This window comes from Onychostoma macrolepis, chromosome 03 (assembly GCF_012432095.1).
Source record: "Onychostoma macrolepis isolate SWU-2019 chromosome 03, ASM1243209v1, whole genome shotgun sequence".
Classification (NCBI taxonomy): domain Eukaryota; kingdom Metazoa; phylum Chordata; class Actinopteri; order Cypriniformes; family Cyprinidae; genus Onychostoma; species Onychostoma macrolepis.
In genome coordinates this window covers 39919820-39947122 of record NC_081157.1, presented here as the reverse complement: position 1 = coordinate 39947122, position 27303 = coordinate 39919820, and the positions used below count along the sequence as shown (strand labels likewise).

Sequence of the window (27303 nt, the reverse complement as noted above, 5' to 3'; positions counted from 1 at the left end):
TATTTTGACAATTTTGGGGGGATTAAAATGTTGTATATAATCAAGCAAATTATATGAACAAATCCCTCTGTAAAAACCTTCAGGATATAGACAGGAATAAAAATGTAAAGTTGAGATTTATGGCTCAGTGTAGGAGAAAAAACTCATTTTGAGAAAACGGCCTTTAAAAATATGTATTGTAATTGAAATCTATTGACACAAATAGATAAAGTGCTATAAAAGAAACACTTAACAGTGTCTTTTGGATGTTTTTGTTCTACTAGTCTGAAAAAACACTTTATGAAAAACCAAAAAGCCCAAAATCTCAAAATTGACAGGTGCATGAAAAAACAGTGTTTTTGCCTGCAGTGTCTCCCCTTAAGCTCACCAAAATCTACATTGAGACATTTTTAGTGCACAAGATATTGGTTTCAGGACAAAAAGTTATGTTAAAATAAAATATTAATCTCTCACACAAAAATATTAAATTTTATTTTAAATGACAAAAGCATTTCAATTTAGATATACATCATTCAATTCAAAAAGTCCGGCTGTGCTTAATGGGTACATTTTTGTTTATTTTAAGGAAAATGTTTAAAGAATAATTGTAAAAATATATTTTTTTGAAGGTACAAAGTCAATCACAAAAAAAAAAAAAAAAAACCCAGAACATTAAAATCAAGCAACAAGGCACACAAATCGATCAGTTATATATTCATAATGAAGTGTCATTTAAGCACATTGCAACATCTAGGCTAGTCCACGTTCAGCTAAGTAACACATTCACAAATCAAATAAAACAAACCAATAAAACATTTCACTCATGGGGATGAACACAGAAACTAGCCTCATTATGAAACCTCTTGTTAAATGGATGTCAATTTATCTATAGTCTCTTAAGGCTGGAGAACACTACATGATTTTTGCCCCGATTTTCCACAGATTTACAGTCTGGAGAAGTTGATGCTAGTTGCCAAAGATCAGGGCCAGTCTGCAGATTTGAGTTGACAGAATCCATAGAAAATCGTGATGACATTCATCAGTTAATATTTAAAGTCTGTTTATGAAGTATTTACATTGACGTTCAATGTGGAAGAGCTTAAAGAGAGCACACTGAGCTTAACTGGAGCAGCAACGATTTTATAAATTTCATGTAATATTTATTAAAATGACAGGATTTGTGCTAAATAAATAGTCTAGGTCATGTATTACGTTCATACATATTTTAATATGAACAACTATTATTGACAATATCTGAAAATATCTGATATGAAATTATGCTTTTTCTTATTGATGTCACACTGAAGCTGTGATTTTCACAGTAGTGCACCCTTTAAGCTCACCTTAAAATAATATGAAATCTTTAAAAATTACAGCAGTGCAAAACCACAGACCAGCAATAAACTGCCAATTTATAATATTATGGATGTAAAAGTAGAAGCCAGTAATGCCTGTGAAGTAATATGTTAGCGTAGCACACAATCTTATACAGCTAGTCAGCTAACTGTGTTCTGTAGCATCTGCGCTGTGTTGCTAAAACTATCTTTTGGATCTAATGTAATTATTTCCCACATCCAAGTTCCAGGTTATAATATGCAAAAGTCTGAACATTAATCTCTTAATTTTACAATAAGTAGTGAAATTTACCCTAAATAAAAGCTTAAACATCTAAAAAAGGCACATTTATGGGGTTCCTCTTTTGGTGAAAGTTTTTAGACAGCTTTCAAAATGGCCGCCAGACAGTGTGAACACATGGAGACTCATATCTCAGTGTGCAATGATCTGATTGACTTGAAATTACAGGAGGTATATAGTAAGAAACATAATTTGTTAAGACATCAAGTAGGATAATTAATTATTTTTTCTTTTTATAATCTGATCTCAGAAATGGAAGTGTGCTTAATGGGTACGTTTACCCTAAATGATGAATTTACATTTTTGGGTGAAATAAATTCTCCATTTGTTCTCCATTTAAACTAATGTGTCTAATAGGAACAACTTAGATATTAAATAGATTATCGTTGTGAATTTTTTTTCTATTGGCTAATTCCTAATTCAAGTTCCACATAATCCAAATTCATTTTTATTCATGATTCTCCATGTTCTCAGTGACTCACAAGCTCAATTTGGACACAAATCTATGGTTACGATAGATACACTATATTTTTGAACCATTTTTGCATTAGAGCTCAGCTAGTGTGACCCCCCGCCCCCTCTTCCTGACCCATGCAAACACAAACACCCTTGTTTTCACAAACACAGAACGAAGTGTCTGGAACACATTATCCGAGCGTGTGCCGGAAGCGGCTCTTTCCCGCGCTCTCCTGGCCTGTGCCACACAGTTTGTGTGTGAATTCAATTATGGAATTTGGACCATGCAGCAAAGAGTTCATTAAACTGAAAATAACAAACATGAATGATGAATGGAGAAAAAAACTGCATTAGACAAAATAGAGGAGCTCTTTTCATGTATGTGTGTGGGTGGGTGTTTGAGACTGCTGATAGTTCTCTTATATGAACAGATAATCCAAGTCTGTTCCTAAGCACCTATATTTAAACACACCACTAATTTCTCTTACATGCAAGAGTCAGTCTCAGTTATAAACATTTGTCATTTTGCTGCCAAGGTAGTAGCAAGGTGGGTTTGTGTGAGCACGTTTTGGTATTCCTGTTGGGACCATATCTCTGAAAATGTCCCAAAGGAATAGCAAATCCTATTGAAAGCATCTTGTGAGGGTTGTCCCCACAGGGAAAACAGATGAATAAATGCTCTAAATATAAATTCACTTGTGTGAAAGAGTATGTGACTGCATGTGTCTGGAGATGGTTGTTGACTTGACAAATGCAGAGTATTGTTAAAGGGATAGTTCAGCCAAAAATGAAACATACTCACCTTCATGTTGTTTTAAACCTGTATGATAGATATTTTGAAGAATGTTTTGAAGAACTGTTTTTGTCCATGCAGTGGCAGTCACTGGGGACTGTTTGAACATCAATAGTTTTCAGTTGGCTATATCTCCAAAATATCCCACAGAACATCTTCTTTGTGAACATTTTTTCACCTTCTTTAATTAGACAGCTCTGATGTGCAGCCTGATAAGGTCTGGATGTTTCTGGAAGTTTGTCGTGTTTTTCAAGTGTCTAGCATGTATGTAGATCCAAACACACTCTGAATCTGGGTATGAGGTGCTCAAACTCTGCACAATTTTGTGCAAAAAAAAAAAAAAAAACTGGATGTGTTAAAAATAGTAGTTTTTTTAAATAAACTATTGTAAAATAAAAGATCAAACAAGTTTTTATTAGGCTATTTATTTATTATTTTTACTATTATTATTATTATTATTACAACTATAAAATGACCATAGTAATCTTTAAGGCTTAATTTCTTCATTTCAGAAATGTTAATCATCTAGCTTTTATTTTGGTGGAAACCCGCAGGAAGACATTAAAGCTTCTTTTTTGTTGATGGTTTAAGTGCTTCTCAATTAGGGCTGCAACAAACTATTATTTTGATCATTGATTAATCCAACGATTATTACACATTGTTGATTATTTCACAGATTAATCAGTAAGCTTTGTTGTATTATTCAGCTTTTAAAATTAGTTCAAATATTGAGTTACATATATTCTAACTAAAAAATAAAACAAGTGATCACTACAGCTTTTTAAAATTTCAAACAATTACATATATTACTATAATACATTTACAATTATTTTAACAATACAAATAAATGTATTTGGCACACAAAATGAGATGACAGAGAAATTCACCATTTAATTTAATTAATAAACTTTTCTACATCACTATGATCAGATGCTTTCTTAATTGCTGTTTTCTCACCACTGTCATTTTTGTTGTGTGTTAATTTTGTGTTAATAATCGTTTCAGCCCTATTCTCAACTAACATGTTACGTTCCCAAATGAACATTGTACTATATATGCAACCCAGACCTATGGATTCAGAGATGGGTGAGCATAGAGCAGCATTTACTGTGAACCGAGTCGCTCTGAGACACTGAAAACATAGAACTGCTTGTGCGTAAAAGAAAACAGTGCTGTGATTCACTGTGAAACACAATTAATCCAATTAATCGTCAAGCCCTAAGGTGCTCTCTGTTTTCGTGTGTGCCTGGAGGCCAGGAAAACAGCATTGCTATGTTCAGTGTCAAAGGCTCACAAGCAGCTGTCCACCCTCACACTCATGAATCAAAACACTGGCTTGCTTGATACTCTCGTAATACACACACAAACACAGCATAAGTCTGCAAATAACCCAAAATCCAAGTAGTCTGAGATCCTAATGTCATGGGAACTTAAGCCGTGCTGCCTTTCTCTCAAAGACCTTCTGAGTTTACAGAGCTCTCATAGAAACTTCATTTTTCTTAGATGTGTATGATATCATCCCTAATAATTTCCTGAACTAAGGCAACATTGTTGGCAAGAGCAGTTCTCAGACGCTCAGTGGTGATTTAGTTCTTCAGCGTTAGTTACTAGAAGACAAAGCTTTGCCCTTTCTGTGACTCGATGAGCTGAATGTGCTTTCATTACGATCTAGTGCGTGACTTTGATCTAGCCTCCAACTGTCATGTCCTCTTGTGCACATTCTATTACTGAGCAAAAACAGAGAGGAACATTTAATTCCCTTGGCTGAGGCAAACTTACACTGCTGTTGCTGTGGGTAATCGCACATTCGGGATATATTATTATATATTCATATATAATGTCACATTGGTCAAACACGTTATTGCAGGCCCTTACATTAGGTCAAATGAGATCAAAGGACTAATTGGCAACAAAAATATCGACAGTTCTTTCTCATTGATAATGTTGAATAATCATTTCAGCCCTATTCTCACATTTATCTTGTATGTGAAACTGACCTGCAGTTTTCATACACGTCACGTCACTAAAGCTAATGTCTTCTGTGCTATCTTTTTTCTCCAGAATGCCATGGTGTCGTTCAAGGAGCTCTGCGGCTTGACTCCGGCAGCTAACATGAAACAGTGTATCCTGACTGTGTCCTCCTGGCTGATGAACAGCGAGCGAGCGCTGCGGGTAACAGTAGATCTGAGCGAGGCCTACCCCACCATGGAAGCCCATGGCCCCATTCCAGAGCTGCTGCGTAAAGTGCTCACCGCTTATGACACGGTAGGGTGAAATTCAACAGCTTGACCCTAACTTTATGTACCGCAATGTGAATAACCTAGCACATGTGAAGCGTTAACCTATGTTAGGTTGTGGTAAATACTGCAGAAGGCAAAATGATGGTAATACATGAGCTTGAATATTACATTAACTTCTTTAATAGTTGTATCGAGAACATATTGTCGTAAATCTGAATATATTGTCATAAATTCATAATAATTTCAGAAACCCAGAATGTATGTTATAAATACAGAATGTGTAGTTTAATCATAGGTCCTGAATATGTAGTTGACAGTCTCAATATAATGCCATAAATGCTGAATCTATAGTTGTGAATTCAGATTTAATTTCTGAATAGGAAAGTGTCTATATATGTTTGTTTTATATTTTAAAATATAGGATTTATACTGTACTTAATAATAAATCAAGATATATATTTATACATCGAAATATTTATTTATATAGTTATACAGCGTGTTGATTAACTGCTTTAATGAATTCAGTCATAGCCCACAGCAGAATAGCTGCAGCATTCTGCTCTTTCTTGCTTGTTCCTTTATAATGGGACTTTACTACAACAGATTAAATTCTGCAGAGATGTGAGAGTGTATTTGATTGTATTACACACACTCACACACACACACTCCATACCCGCCAAAGCTGCTCTATCACACTCTGCCATGTATTTTCCTTTCATGGCACAATTCCATTTCGATATGAGTAGACGTGCTCATATATAATGTATGCAGAAATGTACTCTGTCTGTGTGTGTGTGTGTGTGTGTGTGTGTGTGTGTGTGTCAGTGCTTGTCAGCCCAAGATTGGCAGTGTAGGATTTGCACTTTGAATTAGGCCTCCATGAGGGTCAAGCTATTTGTCAGGTGTCAAAGTATTTGTTAGACTCTGAATCGGGAATGTAGTGTCTTATCTCACAGTAGAAATTTTGAAGAATTTTTTTGACAAATCTTTGAAAGCACCAGCTTAGACCAGTATGAATTTTTGCATTGGTCAAGGTTGGTTTATAGTGGTTAATTGCTTTTGGGTTCACAATATACAGCATTGATTTACATTTTAAGAAACTAGGAGTGGAATGAGACACAGCCACACTCAATGCCTAAGCAGTTTAACAAATGTGTGTACATAATATACTGTATATTGATGTGTGTATGTTCTTACTTGATTCTAAATTTAGCTTTAAACAGTATCATTGAACCAGTAGCAATAACAAAAGAGACAGCGAAAGGAAACGCATCTCACCTGGGCTGAGGAATGCAGCTCAATCTCTTCTGTCAATAGAGCTTATTACCGAGTGTGTGAATGTGTTTGTGAGTTTGAGCTTCTCTGGGGATGGCATTCCTGATTTGGAAGTCTCACTTCCTGCTGAGACCTGACTTCCTGTTTCCTGTTTTTGGTTTCCTATAGATGATCCAGACGAGTCGCACACTGATCGAATCAGCCGATGGCGTGTACTCTAAACTTACACAAGCACAGCGAGCAGGTAATGCTGTGCAAAACACACATTCACATACAAGCAGTGAGATTAACAGTGCAAGCACATCGCCGGTTGATCATTTAAATTCAATATGTCACAATTAGGCATTATTAATGACTGTAATGTTTTATCTGTTTACTCATGGAGCAGCAGGAAACAAACTCTTACACACAGTTTCTTACTCAGTTAATAATCAATGAACCCTATAATAATCTACTCTGTAGCTGATGTGAATTTTTCTCCAGAGCACAGTGGAAAACTATGTTTTTCTGTGTCTTTTTGCATGTTTTGGAAAAATCTTTTTAATCGTCTGACCTCCTGTGGACAGTATTGAATAGCCTACGGGAATTTTTTTACCCACATAAAACACAAATACCAACAGACACAATTATTCATTATTTTGAAGTGATGCAAGAAGGCTTGTGCCCTAAAGCCTTTTAATATGTTAACAGATAAGGCTAAGATTTGGGCAACAGAGAGAAAACATTTTAATAAAACAATGTTTGTTTAACTGTATTTATCTCATAAATTAATAAAAGGATATGCCACGAGGTCATGCATTGCAGTGATTTTAAAGCGGAAATGGGGTGTTGATTAGCTGCAGTTACACTAGATTTTAAGAACGCAACATTTTATAAGACAACAGAGAATAAGATATGATATCGTGCTTTAGGGCTTCTGTTTTGTTATATAAAGTAATTAAAATACACAAGCATTCCAGATGTTTTGGTTGGAGAGATATTTAAATATTTTTGAATGTGCCCATGAAGGCTGCCTTTATCTGATCAAAAATAAAGTAAAAACAGAAATATTCTGAAATATTATCACAAATTTAAAACATTTTTTAAATAAATTTAACCCTTTCTTTTCAAATTTAAAATTAATTTATGATTCATGATTCTTTCATTAATGGGAAGTTCTGTTTTTGTACAATGTAAAAGTCTTTACTGTCACTTTTGATCAATTTAATGCATCCTTGCAGAATAAAATTATTATTATTTTTTTTTATTTGGTTCACAATTTTTAATGGTAGTGCACATTCAAATGTTAAAATATAGCATCTACTCCAAGTTTGTGTCCTTTCAATTCAGACAAAGATGTCAGTCTGTGACATTAAGATCTGTGACATCTATTCTCTTCAGCTGAATTCGCCGGTCAGCGTTCACCAAATTTGAAACGTGAAACTTCTATGCATGAGCTTGACTTATGAATGAATGTCTAGTGTGACTGCAGCCTTAGGCATAACATGACACAAACAAGTCTGTAATTATTATTGTTAAAAATCTGAAATGAACAAAAAATCTTCTACTAATCAATATAGTTCATTGTGCTAATTTGAGGCTATTTCTGGTTGCCAAGCTACAGTGAGGAAAATAAGTATTTGAACACCCTGCTATTTTGCAAGTTCTCCCACTTAGAAATCATGGAGGGGTCTGAAATTGTCATCGTAGGTGCATGTCCACTGTGAGAGACATAATCTAAAAAAAAAAATCCAGAAATCACAATGTATGATTTTTTAACTATTTATTTGTATGATACAGCTGCAAATAAGTATTTGAACACCTGTCTATCAGCTAGAATTCTGACCCTCAAAGACCTGTTAGTCTGCCTTTAAAATGTCCACCTCCACTCCATTTATTATCCTAAATTAGATGCACCTGTTTGAGGTCGTTAGCTGCATAAAGACACCTGTCCACCCCATACAATCAGTAAGAATCCAACTACTAACATGGCCAAGACCAAAGAGCTGTCCAAAGACACTAGAGACAAAATTGTACACCTCCACAAGGCTGGAAAGGGCTACGGGAAATTGCCAAGCAGCTTGGTGAAAAAGGTCCACTGTTGGAGCAATCATTAGAAAATGGAAGAAGCTAAACATGACTGTCAATCTCCCTCGGACTGGGGCTCCATGCAAGATCTCACCTCGTGGGGTCTCAATGATCCTAAGAAAGGTGAGAAATCAGCCCAGAACTACAGGAGGAGCTGGTCAATGACCTGAAAAGAGCTGGGACCACCGTTTCCAAGGTTACTGTTGGTAATACACTAAGATGTCATGGTTTGAAATCATGCATGGCACGGAAGGTTCCCCTGCTTAAACCAGCACATGTCCAGGCCCGACTTAAGTTTGCCAATGACCATTTGGATGATCCAGAGGAGTCATGGGAGAAAGTCATGTGGTCAGATGAGACCAAAATAGAACTTTTGGTCATAATTCCACTAAACGTGTTTGGAGGAAGAAGAATGATGAGTACCATCCCAAGAACACCATCCCTACTGTGAAGCATGGGGTGGTAGCATCATGCTTTGGGGTGTTTTTCTGCACATGGGACAGGGCGACTGCACTGTATTAAGGAGAGGATGACCGGGGCCATGTATTGCAAGATTTTGGGGAACAACCTCCTTCCCTCAGTTAGAGCATTGAAGATGGGTCGAGGCTGGGTCTTCCAACATGACAATGACCCGAAGCACACAGCCAGGATAACCAAGGAGTGGCTCTGTAAGAAGCATATCAAGGTTCTGGCGTGGCCTAGCCAGTCTCCAGACCTAAACCCAATAGAGAATCTTTGGAGAGCTCAAACTCCGTGTTTCTCAGCGACAGGCCAGAAACCTGACTGATCTAGAGAAGATCTGTGTGGAGGAGTGGGCCAAAATCCCTCCTGCAGTGTGTGCAAACCTGGTGAAAAACTACAGGAAACGTTTGACCTCTGTAATTGCAAACAAAGGCTACTGTACCAAATATTAACATTGATTTTCTCAGGTGTTCAAATACTTATTTGCAGCTGTATCATACAAATAAATAGTTAAAAAATCATACATTGTGATTTCTGGATTTTTTTTTTTAGATTATGTCTCTCACAGTGGACATGCACCTACGATGACAATTTCAGACCCCTCCATGATTTCTAAGTGGGAGAACTTGCAAAATAGCAGGGTGTTCAAATACTTATTTTCCTCACTGTACATTGTGCATGCATTAATTCAGAATGTGGGCATTAATACAAGTGTGTTTATAGTAATTTTACAGCAGCTTCGAATGCAGCTCATGCTAAATTTGGAACAATCCGTTTTATAACGTTCCCTCAGAACCCCTGGTCGGCCTTGTGTCCCCATGTTAATGGAGAAATCTGCTTTAGAGAGCAGTAGAGTGTCAGTAAATAAACAAGGTTGGCGTGCTCTAGCGCTGTCTCCTCGCCCACTCTTTCTCATCTCGCATTCTTCCACCTCCCTCCATCTATCTCGCGCCGGTGGAGAGATTGAATCACGGTTTTGCTAATGACCTTCTCTGCTCTTACTGGTTTTGACTCAAAAATAAACACGTTTCTACAGCACTCGCAGTCTCTCACATTCTGCCGCGGATCTGGACTTGTCCGGCTGAGTGTCACAGCTGCCGATCTGAAGCATAATTAGCAGCGTGAGGGGAGGGTGGGCAGCTGTTTGAGCTGTGGAAGGCGCTGATAGCCTTGTCCAGCACCTCTCCATTCTAATAAACACTTTGGTCAGACTCTGCTAATTAAATGTGAGTTAAGTAATTATGATGGAGAGGATTGAGGGATAGGACAAGTATAACTGTCTGTTCCTGCTCACGTGTTCAGATGATTATCATTTCCCATGGTTGCATCAGGCCAGAAATATACTCATCACCTCCCTGGATGTTTGCATGCATTTCAATTTCAGTCAGGCTATAAGAATAATGTGCCTTTGTAAATGTCATTAAATAGTTTAAAGCCAAAGTTTTTTATTGTAAAAACTGTATTTCAATCATGACAACTCTCGGAAGATTTTAGCATGGTGATGGGTATGTATTTGGTCTGGGCGGAACAGATCTGTTATGCTGCTGCTGAATTGCTGCTGCTGTTGGTTATTGCTGTAGTTGTTGCGATACGGTGCCGTGAGTATATAAGACACACTGCTGCTGCACAAATAGCATATAAAATAACTCTTAGCAGATCTATACAGGTGGAGCTGGGGAAGATGGAGGGTTTCAGAGAAACTCTGAAAGCGCGCTGCAGGAATCTCAAGTGAATGCTAGCCAACCATATAAATGTAAGGCAGTAAGCTCATTGGCTGCATATGCAGCATGAACCAATCAGCTTGTGCCAAGTCGTTTAACTCTCTGAATATCATCAGTTACGTTAACAACCCATCAGCCTGCACCATCTAGAGTTTCATGATATATTATTAATAGGTACATGATACATATTAATGTTACCATGATCTGCTTAGGCCCAACATGACATAACATAAATTGAATAGAATAATTTATCTTTTTTGTGAACAGCAGAAGGGTGATTTGACACATTAAACAAACATCCGTTTAAAACTTGAATTAGCATTACCAGGTGTTTTTCCACCAAAATATTGTACAGGCTTTAAAGATATGAGAAGCTTGTTTCCCTCCCTTTTAAAAGTAGATTTTTTTTTCTTTCTTTTTTTTTATCCCAACCAGTGTTTTTGTTTGTTTGTTTTATTTATACACTATTATAGTGTATATTCATATTTTGAATTAGATTATTCATTATTATTATTATTATTAATAATTTTTTTGTAATTTTGCTATATGCTTTTTTTTTCTTTTTCTTTTTATATTTCTATTTAGCTTTAATTTATTTCATTTCTAATTTTCGTAAATTTAGTACTTCGACCTGATCTTTTCTTTATTTCATTCAGTTGCCAGAAACATTTCTAATTTTCATTTACTTTAAAATTTTTAATCTAATATTTATATTTTATTTCAGCTTTATTTCAATTAATGGACTTAGTTAGAGGGGCATGAAATGAATTTTTTTAATGATTATTTTATAACATTTCCTGAGCTGCACTTATATTAGTATGTTTTTTTTTTTTTTTTTTACATTTTACATTACGTTACTTTACGTTACATTTTTTGCATTTTAACATTCTCCAGATGTTAAATTCTGGCTTCAGAAAGGTAGAAAGTAATTTATATTTTAAACGTGGCAATTATTTTTGAGTTTTGAAATCTACACTTGGTAACAATAAAACGATTCCAACAATGCAGAATTATATTATACATTTACTGTAGTTTTTACCTGGTGTCCGTGACTCATCAGAATAGATCTGTGACCTATTTGTGGTTTGCAACACGTCAGGTGGATGGATGGATGGATGGATGTTTCGGGTCTAACTCTCACACTTAATTGAAATGCATGTTTATATGCATTCAAACACACACACAAACATGCATGTATATAAATATAACTGTATGCGTTCAGCTTAAATTCATAATAATCTACTTGACATGACCATATTCCTTTTTCAAGGACTCAAATCATCTACGCATTTAAACGTCTATTCAGTACTGCCCATAATTAACACAATCTTTCTTAAATTCATCGCAATCGCTCAATCCTGTACTTTATCCTGTTACTTTAATCCTGTCCTTCATTTCTTCCCTTAATCCTTTTCTTCATGCATCTCTTTTTCTCTTGCCTTCATCATGACACCTCCTGACTCAAAGATCCCATCCCACACGCAAACATGTCACATCCGATCATCCAATCAGGAGGTGGCCTATTCTAAGAGGAGCACCATACATCACCTTTACCATAGCAACCACATTAAATGTAACAGGGCAACTTTGTCTGTCATTAAACACTCTCATCTGTATCAAACTTCAAAGGCACGCTGGCACAAACACATGTAGCCGTCCTCTCACTCGCTGACAGCTCAGAAAGGTACATTGTGTGGAAATGATGGAATCTGTTGTTGTTTGCAGCCCTTTTACTCCTTCCTTTTCACAAGGCCTTCATCGCTCTGTGCCCGTGAAAATGTGGAGCTCCAGATGAGCTCATTTAGATAACAGTGTTGACAGAATACTGACATGGTAAGCAAATAAACTTGCTGTTCTCGTGTACAGCTGTGCACTAGTGGCCTCGAGGCCTATGTAAAATCATATGAATGCTGAGCAACTGCAGCCGATTTTTATTTATGACTGGCTAGCCTAGTCTCTTGGCATAAAATCGGCTTTGGCAGTGGAGACGAGAGGAGCTGTTCTTGGACCGAGTCCTAGCTGAGCGAAGTGGACGGTGGGCAGGTGTTAGGGAGCGTTTTGACACCTTCAGGCTTAGCACCTAAAGGGGGTGCGTCTGAACTTGCACAAATACACACTCAGACGTTTCTCTTACACGTGTGCACTTGAGCACTAGTCGCACCAGCTGAGAGCCTGCATCATATCTAGCGTTTCATTCAGGATGTCACAAGTGTGTGTTTTCTTCAGGTTTGTGGGTGCTTGTATCCATGAGAGAGAGGGTGAAAACGAGAGTAAAAGTCAAATAGGCAGCGAATTCAAGAAACAGGAAGTTTGAAAAGTGTGTGTGATTAGAGCACTACTTTACTGCTGCTTCTTTTATCCTTTGTATGTCATAGGATGTCTGTTTCAACCTCACAGAAAAAAAGAGATCATTCAAAATGAATAGAAGAAATAGTCAAATTTTAAGATATAAAGTCACAATTTAGATATACGGATATATACCCGGTCATTGTCCAATAGTGTTGCAACACATGAAGCACCACTCACACAGTAGCCACGTTTAAACTACTTTTTAAAACAAGTGAGCTTGTACAACTTTTTCACCCCACACTCAAATCTTCAGATCGCACAAATTCCAATTGTAATGACTGGATTTTGCCTCCAAAAAACCTTAAGACAGACCATTTTTATTACCTGTCTTTCACTTTTTTTTTAAATAAATAAGTTATATTTATGGGCTTTTTATGCCTTCATTGTGAGAGGACAGGAAAGTATTGGGTGGAGCAGGATTGGCAAAGGACCTCAAGGCGGGAATCAAACTCGGGTTGTCGTGAGTGCAGTTGTGCTATATGTTGATACACTAACCACGAGGCTGTCGGCCCCTACTGGCTTTCACTTTTTAAGGGTAAACATTGCTTTTCTTTCTTTAACCTGAAAGATATTTGTGACAGAAATCCCGAACAGAAAGCACTTTGAGCTGCCACAGCACTTTTTCGTAAGGGATTGATGGCTATTGGTGCAAAATGGACTTTTGTTTACTAGGCAGAAAACATCTTTTTAATAGTGTAGTCTGATATAAAGTCTTCTACTTGAGAGAACATTTTTGTCAACATAAACAGCCCTTTCTTATCTGCCGTCAGATTGGCTCACTGACACTGAGATGCTGTTAACAAACGTTTCTGAATCATACAGCTGGCCTTTGATACTTTTTATTTTCACATACTGTTTTCATTTTAGTTCATCCATCTGTCCATCCATCCACTTGTCGAAGTGCTCTGTTTGTTTGTTTTTTATCTGTGTGACTCTCTCTGTTATGAATGATATATTGAGTGAGTCACGACTGCGATTCGGTTGCCCTGTGGCAGCGTGTCAGAAAAAAACAGCTTCTAACAATAACAATACTCCCGTATTACTCTGTGATATTTTTGCTCATATGTGTTTACAAAACATATTCTTGAGGTCCACCGTATACTGGCTAGGAATTATATTTTTATTGGACTTTCAGGATTGGACTTTCATGAGGATCTGCATCGGATCGGGGCGAGGGAAGGACTGAAAGGGAGGAAGTTACAGAAGGCCATGGAGAGTTACGCTTGGAACATCACTGTGCTGAAGGTTTGTACCTATTCTTTATGTTATGGATTGAGGCATGTATACACCAGGGCCTTATTTAGCACAAGATGAAACACTTTATTATAGGGGATAATCATTACAGGGTTGCTAATAGGTTTGCATTCAGTGCAACTACTCAAAGTGTTTCCTGGCTTGCAGCTGAACCACAGCCAATCAGATTTCACGCTAGTCGAGGCCACAGTTAAATAGCTTTTGTCCTGACATTGTTGTGTACCTTACAATGGCTGAAGTTGAAATGACATGATCCTTAAACCTGCACCCTGAAGCCGTGGAATTACAGAACATGGTAATTTATAAAATTATATAATAAAAATAAATAAAATAAAAGTCTGTAGAGCAATCGTATGGTTATAGTTGCAATCAATGGTTGCTATTATTGTTAATACAAATGTGTCGCCCAACATAATATTTACCTTAGTATAGGATCTTTATATTGAAGTCTGTCCTGTGCTCTTTTTTCTCACTGATTGGTACTCGGAGTATCTACTATGCAGATTCTTGTAGCGTTCAGGTATTAAAACATTATTTATTTATTGCTATGGTTTGTGACTAATAAATGGTGGATTTTAAAATGCTATGCTATTTTGTATAAATAAAAAATACAACACTAAAGGATTTTTACAGTATATATGGCATTATAATTCAGAATATATAGTATCTTTAAAAACACAAATAAAATATATATACACATTCAAACATTTGGGGTCAGTAAGATTTAATTTTTTTAAGAAATAATTTTTTTTCAGCATGTATGCATTAAATTGATCAATAGTGATAGTATAGACGTTTACAGTATGTTACAAAACATTTCATTTTTTTCAAACAAATGATGTTGTTTTTAACTTTCTAATTGAAGAACACTAAAAAAAGCATAATGCACTCAGAAATAAAGGTACAAAAGCTGTCACTGGGGCGGTACCTTTTCAAAAGTTACACTTTTGTACCTATTAGGTTCAAATGTGTACACTTTAAGTACTAATATGTAGCTTGTATAAATGGACCCTTTAGGTACAAACATGTACCTTTTGAAAAGGTACCGCACCAGTGACAGCTTTTGTACCTTTATTTCTGAGAGTGTGGTTTCCAAGCAGCACAACTGTTTTTCAGCATTGATAATAATAAGTAATGTTTCTTGTGGAGCAAATCAGCATATTAGAATGATTTCTGTAGGATCATGTGACACTGAAGAGTGGAGTAACGGCTTTCAGTAAATGTCAGATGATGATAATATATTTATTGTAATCTCTAAACAGCAGTCAGCTTCCACTGTAGCACATGGAAAGACAGTTAACCTGTAATGACACTCCAGGGTCTTTCCAGTCTTACCCATTATCCCCTCAACACTCTGACAATTGATTTGTGCAGATTGCTAACAACATCGTCAGACATCTTTATCTGTAGTCCTGGCAACATGGTAAAACATAAGACCTGTCCATAAAGTGAAAATATCTACTTTTTTTGCCCCTTCTTTTCAGATCTATCTCTCCGTTTAATCACTCTTGCTCGCTCTTTATCTCGCTGGAGATATGTTTATATATTTATGGTGTTCATGATAAGATAAGCTTCACCAAAGAGCCATGTTTCCTAACAGATTAATTGTGTCCTTACTTATGTAAACAGATAAACTGCACACAGTGGGAAGAAAGATTAGGAGATGTCACCTTTAGCGATCTTTAGTGTTAATGAAAGTGTCAAACTGCGGAACAACGGTACGGATGTGTGTCTGGTCTAGTTGTAGATTTAATTTCACTGTCATTTATGTTTTAGAATATTTAGTAGCATATTTAATGCATTTAGAATATGTATAAAGAGTTTTTTTGTTAAAATAGGTTTGTGTGCAGCGCAGGTGGGGCGGATTGTTGTCTTAATTAAGTCTTTAATTTAATTAGATGACTTTAGACTAAAGCACTAAAGAGGCCTAAAAGGGATTGAACTGTTTGCATTTCACACGAACCTTACTGTTTGTGTGTATCAGCTGATTTATTTACTTTTGTTCCACATGCTCAGGACTGAATGCAATTACATATATTCATAAGCCAGACTTTTTGCATCCATTTTGCAGCATTAGACACTGTAAGGGTTTTTCAAACTTTTTGATTAAACTTTTTGACACCCCCAAATATAACTAGGGGTGGGAATCTTCAGGCCAGACCGGTTTTGATTCTGGGAATTATGATCTGATTGTAATGCATTTCTTGATCTACATTTTTTTGCTTATTAATGAATGAGTTTACCAACTTTGAATACCAAATTTATGTAGAATTTTATTAAATTACTTATATAAGTACTTTTCAAAATAATTGTAAACATGTGTATGTAACTAAATATATTTTCAAAACAATATAATTATATAATTGTGAAGGACACGCATCCAAAGAATTTTAAGGCAGCATTATATTTTCATGCATAAAAATCAATTTTTACTGTGTGAAAAACATATTGTGCGATATTTAAAGTGTGGTGTTAAAAAATTACAAAATTATGTCATTGTATTATAGCTAACAGCAATTATTTAAAAAAAAATGTTATATTGAAAATCTGAATTATTAATAAATATTGATATTGTATATAATAATATGAATTATTAATTCGTGTGAAGGTGAAAAATTGTGTAACATTAACAGCATATATTTTTTCTACAATCTTTATTTATAAATTTATTTATAAAGCTCTTTCCACAGCACTGTTTTAAAAATGATTGAATTAAATAAATGTTATATATTTAATGTATATAATTTAAGTATTAAATAAATATTTCATTTAACATTTTAACTTCATCATCTCTAAAAAAAATGTAGGCCTATATTTTTGCATTTGGTTTTCTCTCAAATTTTGCACTGACCCCCAAAACTAATCATTAATTTGAAATATTTTGTGCTTCATTGTGCAGATTAACCACTTCATTTCATGCTTAATTTTATGCTGTGACACATTTGAATGAGTTAGATGAGTCCTGACTCCAGGAAGTGACATCAAACTGTCAACAGAAGTGTTTCATCCAGGCTTTATAAAGTATGTACCACCTTGTCTTTCTGCAGTGCTCTTAGCCTCTCTTCTCCCCACAGCCTAAGAGTCTATATGCGTCACGCCCGTATGCATAATTCATCCGTTTTAAAATATATCACTTATTTATGGCAAAAGACTCCTCTATCCAGGTCAAGGAGCCACTTCAGCTCTGGGCACCCATGCAGGTGTCCTCCGAGGATCTGTGCTGGAGCACATGCAGGAAAAGCATCCAGCCGCCTGTATTAGCCTCACCTGTCCTGTCTGTTTCACATCAGGCCGCGTAAAGAGCGTCACTGCAGTCTAAATGATAAAAACGCAGTGCAGCTGATGTTGCAGTGCTCTCTTAGGGAGTTGTCATCACGTTGAGTAAAGTTGAATCTGTTTTACTCTGGTTAGGAACGCTAGGTGACCTCACGATGCAGTTCTGCTAAAAGCACTTGGGAGATTTCATTGGCTGGTTCGTGTTTGAATCATAAATTATAACTCAAGAGAAGAGAAGTTTGAGAAATTGGTCCATGCAGTTACATCTGCTGAAATGGACAAATAAGCTTCAGTCGATCATACCTAAAAATGTTATTTCCTTTGATTTTTTTGAGGAAAATGCCAGTTTGTCCCAGGCTTAGATTTGTACCAATGAAGAAACAAGGCTGGGGAAAACTGGTGTCCTTGTAAGAAAGATATAAAGCAAATTTATGTGTGGTCATGCATGTTTTGCAGGTGAAGGTGTATGTGGTTTGATAATATGACCTTGTATATTAGCATTTATTTATTATGTCCCTTCAAAATGTCTTTTCACACACATAAATGCATACATAAAAGCTTATAAATTTCCTGGCACACTGTTTTAAGGGACATTCACACAGGACGAGGAGACACGCTGTCCTGATCCTCCTCCCTCCCCCTTCCCTGTCCCATCCTCTCACACTGATTTATGGAGGGTATTGGGAGGATTCTGGCTGTGCTGTGAATGTATGCAGTGCCACCAGCTCTATGTGCTCATTCACCTTGTGTTAGACTGAACCCTGCAGGATGGACCCTTTCATTGCACTTAAGGAGCATAAATGACAGATTTATTCTCAGTATTTTTTATCTAGCACCTCTGTTAAATGTAATTTTTTTTTTATTAAATATATTTTCAAATCTAGTTCTGGCATGATTGGCAACAGCGCTGTGCTCTGCCCTGATAAAAGAAATTATGCAGTTTCTTCAACTAGAAAAGACTACTTTTTCAGTGAGAGAGAAGTTTTTTGGTACCTCTTTATATTAAGTGGCCTTAACTACTTACAATTAATCATTTGATGCAATGAACTTATTGTGTACATACATGTTTTTACATTGTACTTATATTTTAAAAAGTACTTGCATGTACAGTAATTACATCTGTAATTAATTTCTGTAATTACTTTTATAATTAAACTGTTTACCCATCTCTTACATCTTAACCCACCCTTAAACCTACCCATACCACCAAACCTGTCCCCATATCTCACCTCAATATCAGCAGAAGTGTTTTGCAATACACATTGTACTTATTTTTGTTATATTTAAGGCCCCCTAATATACAGTGGGACCTATTTTTTAATGCAGTAATGAGACATTTTAATTATTTATTTATAATTTAGATTATTTTAATTATTTTAATAAGCAGTTTTTGAACCTTGAACTAATATGTTATATTAACTTTAACTATATACTAATATGTAATATTTTTGTGGTAAAGAATTATCGTACAAAAATATTTATACAAAAATGTACTTTGTTAAAAGTTTTCGGCCAATTTGGGAAACTTAATTCTAAGAATGAAAAAAAAAAAAAACTGTAGTAGTTGTTAGTCTATTTAACACATTTTGGTAAATCCTCTTTTAGGGTGTTTCATTTACAATTACAGATATGCCACACACACATATTATGTTATTATGTTATCATGTTTTATTGTGTTAGTTAGCTGTATTTTTTAGTTATTTTTTTAACCTAATAAAAAAAACAAAAAACTGCAGTTTGATTGAGATTAATTGGAATGCACAATGAAAAAACATGATTTTTGAAAATTGTTAAAAACGGAGTTATCTGTTTTTGCAATGAACTATATATAATGCATGGTTTCCATGTTTGGAAATATTCAAATTGGAAAAAATTATTGCAGTTAGCACAACTTTAGCACCTCCTGCTTGCACATTTTTGTTCTGCAACCTCAGTAGTTCACAACTTCTGACTGTGTTTACGGTCACAACTTGAACATCTCTTTTTTTCCTGTCTTTTAGGGCCAGGCAGACTTGTTGAAGCATGCAAAAGGAGAGGCGGTAGACACTTTGCGACAGATTCACTGTGCTGCTCACTCGTGCAGCTTGGCCAAGAACGGAGCATCCACGTCCCCTGCCTCACCTCTACTGCCGCCCCACGCACGGCCCCTGCATACCATCCACGAGACTGAGCCGGACAACACCACCCTGCACTGAGAGAGAGGAAGAATTTATTCATTTTTATTTTATTTTTTTTTCAGTTTATCCACATTGTGAGGAAGGTGGTCTTTGCCTCTTTAAACCAGGGAAAGGGAAGGTGGGGTGATTCAGTGAAGGACACACAGGAGCCAGTTTAACTCTTCCCAGCTCCACCATGCCTGCTGGGCTCTGGTCTTAAATTGGTATCCCCACCATGGAGTCACATTTTAAAGGATTGTAGTGACCTGCTATCCTGTGACACAGCTGCTGTTGAAAATTTGCTGTGATCACTTACTCTAGCCATGATATCCTGTCAAAAGCCCCAAATCTTGATCATAATCAGTCATGTAAAGGGATCAATCCCCCAAAAAAGAAAATTCTGTCATCGCCCCAAGTTCGTTCCAAATCTGTATGACTTCCGTTAAACACAAAAGAAGGCATTTTGAAAAATAAATGTTCTTGTGGTTGTAGTTCATACAATGAAAGTCAATGGGGTCCATTGTTGTTTTGAACACCGCTGAGTTTCATTGTATGGACAAAAGTGGTTAAAACATTCTTCAAAATATTTTCATTTGTGAAAACCGATGTTTCGTAAATCTGCAGTAAAGTCTAAAATGGGTCAAAACAGCATGGTGGGTATTAAACTTAGACTCCAGATGGAGCTAGAATTTTTGAAAAGTACAAAACTACTTGCTGAAACAGAAGTAAAGCATTTTGAGCAAACAAAGAGAGCTTCAGGAAACAGAACAAGACAAAGCAAAGCGAATAAGAACTCACTTATAGAGGCAAAGGCCTCCTCAGTTTACACCAATGTAGAACTAAAGACTCTCTCACTCCCCCTGCTGGCTCCTCCACACATTTTTATTAATTTTAGAACTGACTTAAGATAAAAGCTGTCAGCTCAATACACCTTGGTCCTAAAAGGGGCCTTTCTCCAGGGGTCATGTGTGTATGTATGTGTGTGTGTGTGTGTGTGTGTGTGTGTGTGTGTGTGTGTATATATATATATATGTATGTGCGATGCGTATGTGGTGTATTTTGAATAAGGAAAAGTGTGTATATTGTTTCTAAACTGGAAACTGGATACGTCCCGTTGAGATAGGCTCTACTGGGAAGAATAGAAACTCTGGGAAAATACGGATCTCAGTTGTTGAGAAAAGCACCACTGAGGATCAGACAAGCAAATAAATATTTCAATAAATGAAGAATTAATCATTTTAAGACAAAGTAAAGGACACTTGACTCTCATTAAGAAACACATTACACCCAATAATACACCCTGTTCATGAATATTGTTATTACTGCTGTTAATATTGTGGGTAGGTGTTAATTAAAATGGAGGTTATTTTATATTTGCGTAAACAGGTGTCATTCTGTTCCAGTTTTCATCGGTGGAAACTTCACAGGAAGAGGAAATGTGAATGGTTGGGAAACGAGGGCACCAGGGTGGAAAATATAGTTTGGGTCAAAGAATTTGGGTGTTTACTGTCACATTAATGTCGAATAACATCTGATTGAGATGATTTCTGTCATTTATAAAATCCACATGATGTTATATAAAAGCTAATTGACATCAGAAATGTCTCCAGGTCATTTTTTATACTTATGTTGTATTACATTTTTAAAAAATCAGAGGACATAAGCTACTGTTCAAAAGTTTGGGGTCAGTACATTTTTATTGCTTCTGAAATAAGTCTTATGCTCACCAATGCTGCATTTATTTAATCAAAAATTCAGTATGAACAGTACCATTGTGAAATATTATTATAAAATAACTGTCTTCTATTTTAAAACAATTTATTTCTGTGATGCAAAGCAGAATTTCAGCGTCATTACTCCAGTCCTCAGTGTCACATTATCCTTCAGAAATCATTCTAATATACAGATTTGATGCTCAAGAAACATTTCTTATTATTTTCAATGTTAAAGGCAGTTGTGATGTGTAAATTTTTGTTGTGAAAACCGTATATATTGTTTTCAGAATTCTTTGAATAGAAAGTTCAAAAGAACAGCATTTATTTGAAATCGAGATCTTTTGTAACATTATAAATGCCTTTGCTGACGCTTTTGATCAATTTAAATGTATCCTTGCTGAATATTAATTCATGACCCTACATTTTTGGAAAGGTAGAGTAAATGACAAAAGTTCATACAGGTTTTAAACTCAATGTGCATTCGTGAAATACATTTTGTCAGACTTTGGCATCGTTATATTGAGCTACAGGAACACAACTATCATATCCAAAGACACATTGGTACAGACCATTACAAACATATATAGTCATTTACAACTATGATGTTTTGTGTTGCGTTTTACATTTCTTCATAATTAGCCATCTGAAATACTGAAAGAATCTGGTTGTGTTTGTCTTCTCTTGTTGTGTCCAAAAACCTCCATTTACGTATAATGTGAATTCCATTACTCATGCAATCCATCACACATCACATAAATAGACTGCTCTTTCTCTGTGGCGAGTTGGGACGGTCCATCTACCTGTGTATGTGGTCATTAACTCTGACTGCTCTCTGACCTTCCGCTTCACACAAAGGCATCCTGTCATTCATATTCTCCTGCTGCTTTATTTGTTAGTGACACCATGGTGTTGTTGCTCCTTTGTTCCATTCAGCCTTTTGTCACTGTATCAGGACCCTCTACATATCCAGCTAATTAAGTCCAGGCCTCGTCACACACTCATTCTGTTGGCATTTGCTAACGAAGCTTGTCTGCCCCTCCACAATAGTCCTAAAGAGCTCGCCATACAATTACTTGGATACAGGCAGACACTAATGACAAAGATGCTAACAACCCTAACAGTTCTTTATTGTATCATAATTCAGCTTCAAATGAGAAACATGACATTGAAGAAATAAAGGAGGTAATATCAGCTGGTGTTCTTTGTCAGTCTAATTTATGCCAGTAATTAACCTCGGAGGACGGAGGGGTGGGTGGCACATCCGTATAAAAACACTAGTCCCCTATCAGAGAAGGTGAAAGAACCATCAACACTGAAATCCATCAGATACATGACATTTGTCTACAACAAGACCGGGGCAGCAGCCAGACGCATGGACTGCACAGCCAAGGTAAGACCAGTCAGAGACTGTTCAGAAATGATTTCAGCCATTTAAACTGAAGGCTTAAATTTTAATGCTTCCATCTGGGGATAATACAATTAAATTTGCAATGACATTCATGCTGATCATAAAGTTTAATTGGAACCAAAAAAATTATACAAGCTGCAGCTGATAAGCTTAAATGATAAAGAGTAAGGCAGTCTGACCGTTTAGACAGTCAGTGAGCTTTCCAAAAGAAAACAGTTTTTAAAACTTTTAATTAAAGGTTAACTCAAAACACAGATGTTTATTTTTCCTCCATAATTATAGCTAAAATTAATCAACAAGTCTATTAGTAACTAGTGTTTGTATTGACAGCTGCTCATGATAATTAGATCTCAGAATTCTTGGAATAAACAGTTTGATTTTTATGTGAGATACTATACACACACACACACACACAAATAGGTTCTTCAGCGGTTCTTTGTGGTAGTTGAGGTGCTATATAGTACTGCTAAGTGGTTCTTTGGCTCATAATCACAAGGGAACCAATTTAAGTGCTGTATAGCACCTATAAAGAACATGTAATGGTTCTATATAGCACCATCTTTAAAGATATAGGTGCTATGTAGCACTTAAAATGGTTCCCCTATGATAACGAGTTAATGAACCACTTTTAGTGCCATTTAGTGCCATTTTTTTTGAGTGTATATTTAATTTAACTTTATTAAATGTGCTAAAATTGTTCTATTTGTACCTGCCAGACAGGGCCGTAGCTGGGGTTTGCAGGGCCCCGGTGCAGGTTGTACCGGTGGGCCCTGTTTGAAATTGTTTAATTTGTATGTTTGTTCTATTTATTTATTTGTGCTATTTACACAATGTTTAAGTTTTTTCAAGTTTGTAGGTGTCCAGGTACAGAAACCGAATAATCACAGTTTACTTGCTATAGTTTAGAAAATGGTAATAAAATATGACAAGAACTCAGAGTTAAACTGTGTCAGAACAAATTCATCTTGATAATGTCAGATAACTTTGATAGAAAGGTATGTAACGGATTACAATCAACCAAAAATTCAAACAACTGTTAGTATGACAATATTTACACAACTATCAATACTTTGTTGAACAATTACCAAGCAATGCTTAATTTTGTTCAGTCTGTGGTGTAAAAAGGTTGCATTAGCAATTAAATAAAAAGCACTTGAGCAAAACATGGTCAGGTCAAAGTGTCTGAATAATTTTTGGTTGCAAGTTTTTTTAAGCAATTTTACTGGTAGTCCACTGTATGAAGAATTTTGGGTATAATATGTCACAGTTTACTTTATTTTGCTATACTAAACGAACTATAGTGCACCCACTAGTAAAAAAAATATCAAAATTATATCTGGTGTCTGAATAATTTTTGGTTCTACTGTGGATTAATTATTGTTAAAACTACAAAGTAATTCAGTGAAGAGCAGTGAGCGATTTTCTTTCTTTAATTTTCTTGGATTAAAATTAAGGACACCGACAGCAAACTAGCAAATTAGACGCGATCACTTTAAGAGACAACGCATCCAATATGCACATCCAATTTCTTTCTCAACTTTTTATTTTTACTTAAGACATAACCAACAGTTTTTTTCGAGGATACTCTCCAAGACGGTTTTTACATAATTTTGTATGTATTTGTCGGTACAAGAGGCAAATTCGGTGTTCAAGCGCCTTGAGACGCGTTTCTCTGCGTGCGCCCTGCGTGCTGAATTGGGCTCTTTCACATCTTTTTCTGTTGAGTTGAGCTTCTCCGCGTCTTGTGTTTGAATGCTTTAAACTCTTAAATTGGCAAGGCTTAAAAATACGTGCAAATGATAAGCTTTCATGACGACGCGCAGCAGTGGCCCGTCAACTGTCCTGAGCGTCTTTTTAGGCTGGCCTCAGCCAGTCGGTTGAGATCGCCGGGGGCCCCCCTCAGCGTAGGCCCCTATAATCGTCACCACCTTTCACCCCACTATAGCGACGGCCCTGCTGCCAGATAATGGAAAATAATTTATTTTAGAAACTAATCAATCAATTAAATAGACACTGCAGGACAGCCAGGCACAAGAACAGTTTCTTCCCTCGTGCAATCTACTTAAGTTAAATGTTCTCCCCACTGTGCAATAAAAATATGTGCAATAACCTTATATGTATTTATTTATTACCACCCTACATCTTATTCTATTCTATTCTATTCTATTCTATTCTATTCTATTCTATTCTATTCTATTCTATTCTATCTATACCACACCTGTACATACAATTTATTTTATTTTTTGTTTATTTATTTATACATATGTGTATTTTTTTATTCTCATCTTATTTTTTATTATCTGTGTGTTGTTATCTCTGTATGCTGGAAGTTTGTGACACTAAAACAAAGTCCTTGTATGTGCAAACATACTTGGCAATGAAGCTCCTGACATCTGACTAACAAACTTAGAAATTCAGTTTCGTTGTTTAAAATAAATCCATTTTAGTGTGGTGAAGATTCCATCTTCGTAAACCACTAGCTTTCAATCATAACAATCAGATAAATAAACACAAGCAATCAAAAACGTGTACAGTTGAATATGAACCCATTTAAGCCCTTAAAAAAAAAACTGGTGGAGTTCATGTCTACTGAGGCTCATGGGATACAAAGTTATAAAACCTCAGATGCAAATACACAAAATTAGCCGTATTATGATTTCAATATAATTATCCAGAAGGTCTGAACTGTTTAATTCATATTCAGCATTTATTGAACGCATCCTCTCTCTCTCTCCATCAGAGAGTTCAACTGCTCCTCCTCATGGCGCTGCTGGCGCACCTGGCGTTGGACGCAGAGGGCGTGGCCACCTGCTGCTCGAGCGCGTCAAGGTCCTGCAAATTATACGAGATTCTGTGCCGCGCGGGACGCCGAAACGACACGTCCGTCGCCAGGCATATCGGCCGCTTTAATAACGACGCGGCTGTCGGGATACTAACGCTTGGCAAGCGTAAAGTGGGCGAGAGACGCGTCCAGGACCGCCTGCAGCAGCTCCTGCACGGCTCGCGGAATCAGGCCGCGGGAATCCTGACGATGGGAAAGAGACTCGAGGACGGCTCGCACCTGCAGCTGCGGTATCTGATGCCCAGGGCACCGGAGGATCTGCACGCTTATGAAAAACGATGACACTTGTCGCTTTTTAAAACCACGGCAGAGCTGTTCATTGGTGACGTTAATTTGTAGGCCAACACAGAAAGCTAATTCTTAATTGGGTTTGAAAGTAACGTTTTTGATTTGAGCAAAAAGTTTATGATTAAGATTGCGCTAATAAGAGACATAGGCCTGTTTGTTTTTCTAACGCAAGTCTATTAAAACTCCTGAGGTAACCCACAAGGTTTCAAAAAATGCAAAATCCCTTCTTTTCCATAGTGAACAACAGCTATCTTACCTGTATCAGTGGACTTCGCGTTTTTCTGATTAATAAAACACACAACTAAATTTATTAGTATTTTTATGAGTAGCCCATATTAATAAATTCATGAGTATTTTATCACAGTTATTAGGGCAAAACCATTTATCATGTTTTATAAAGATGAGCTGTTAGATTTTAGTCATGTGTAGTATGTTTTGTGGTCAGCAGATGGCAGACGATGTAAATATTGTAAAATAAAACACTGGCTTAATAAAGTTCAGAACAATTTTTTTTTGGTTTGGGAAGTATATGAAAACTCACAAAGCTTCAACAAAAACACAACTAAGTTGCTTGAGACTAAAGCTGAACTATACAACTAAAGCCTGAGAAACTAATTTACAAACATTCTAACATGTTTTCAAATGTCATCTTAAAGTAAGAAAATGCCATTCCACAATATGTCAGAATTTAAAATATAGATGACCTATGTGATACTTAATGGCTTTTTCTGATAGTTTGATCCAGTAGAATAATGATGAACACAAAATCATACACAATGAATCATACACAAGCACATGTGACAACTTGCCCCAGTATCATTGTGACAGCTTGGCTCAACCTGACACATTTTTTGGGAAATAATTAGTCTTTTCAAGGGCCCATGCTTTCATCCCTTGACCCCCACTGCCTGTGAAAACACATTTTTAGATGGTTCCTGCAGCCTTGCCAGTAAGTATTGACCCAGAGCTGTATCCTTTCAGATTTCACCCTTATAGAAATTCCTGTGTGTGTTGTGGGAGATGCTGCTTTTGTCTGGTAATATATGTAAATATCTGCTCTGCACAGATGGCGGTTCTGCTTTCCCTTTCACGCCATCTCTCTCTCTCTCTCTCTCTCTCTCTCTCCACCTAATTCTTGTGTTTCTGCTAATGTCACTGTCCCTTTAAACCCACTTCAGCCAATAAAGTCTCTTTATTTGTTTTAATAGTCAGTACTGCTCCCATTACAGCCTCTATAACTGTCACTCAGTCACTAGAGAGATCTGCTTGTGCCACATTAATTTGGTTATATGCGAAATATTTTTCTGCAGGCTTTCAGATAGATTATCTTCTCAAAAACAAATATATATTTGCATCCCACAGCAGCAATCAGTGCTTCACTAAGATA

At 36.4% G+C, this 27303-nt stretch overlaps 2 protein-coding genes across 2 annotated transcripts in view; both read left to right on the top strand.

The window, feature by feature from the left end:
- Window positions 1-21262, top strand: part of plcl5 (phospholipase C like 5) — a 107348-nt gene extending 86086 nt beyond the window's left edge. Inside the window, 4 exon segments of the mRNA XM_058768221.1 lie at window positions 4925-5128; window positions 6547-6622; window positions 14113-14222; window positions 19508-21262. Coding sequence (XP_058624204.1) covers window positions 4925-5128; window positions 6547-6622; window positions 14113-14222; window positions 19508-19702 — 585 coding nt within the window. The 3' untranslated portion in view covers window positions 19703-21262.
- A 1488-nt stretch (window positions 21263-22750) lies between these two features.
- Window positions 22751-27270, top strand: hcrt (hypocretin (orexin) neuropeptide precursor). Its single transcript, XM_058771583.1, has 2 exons — window positions 22751-22768; window positions 25527-27270. The coding sequence occupies exons 1-2, from the start codon at window positions 22751-22753 to the stop codon at window positions 25908-25910; spliced, it is 402 nt and encodes a 133-aa protein (XP_058627566.1). The 3' UTR covers window positions 25911-27270.
- Window positions 27271-27303: the final 33 nt, after the last annotated feature.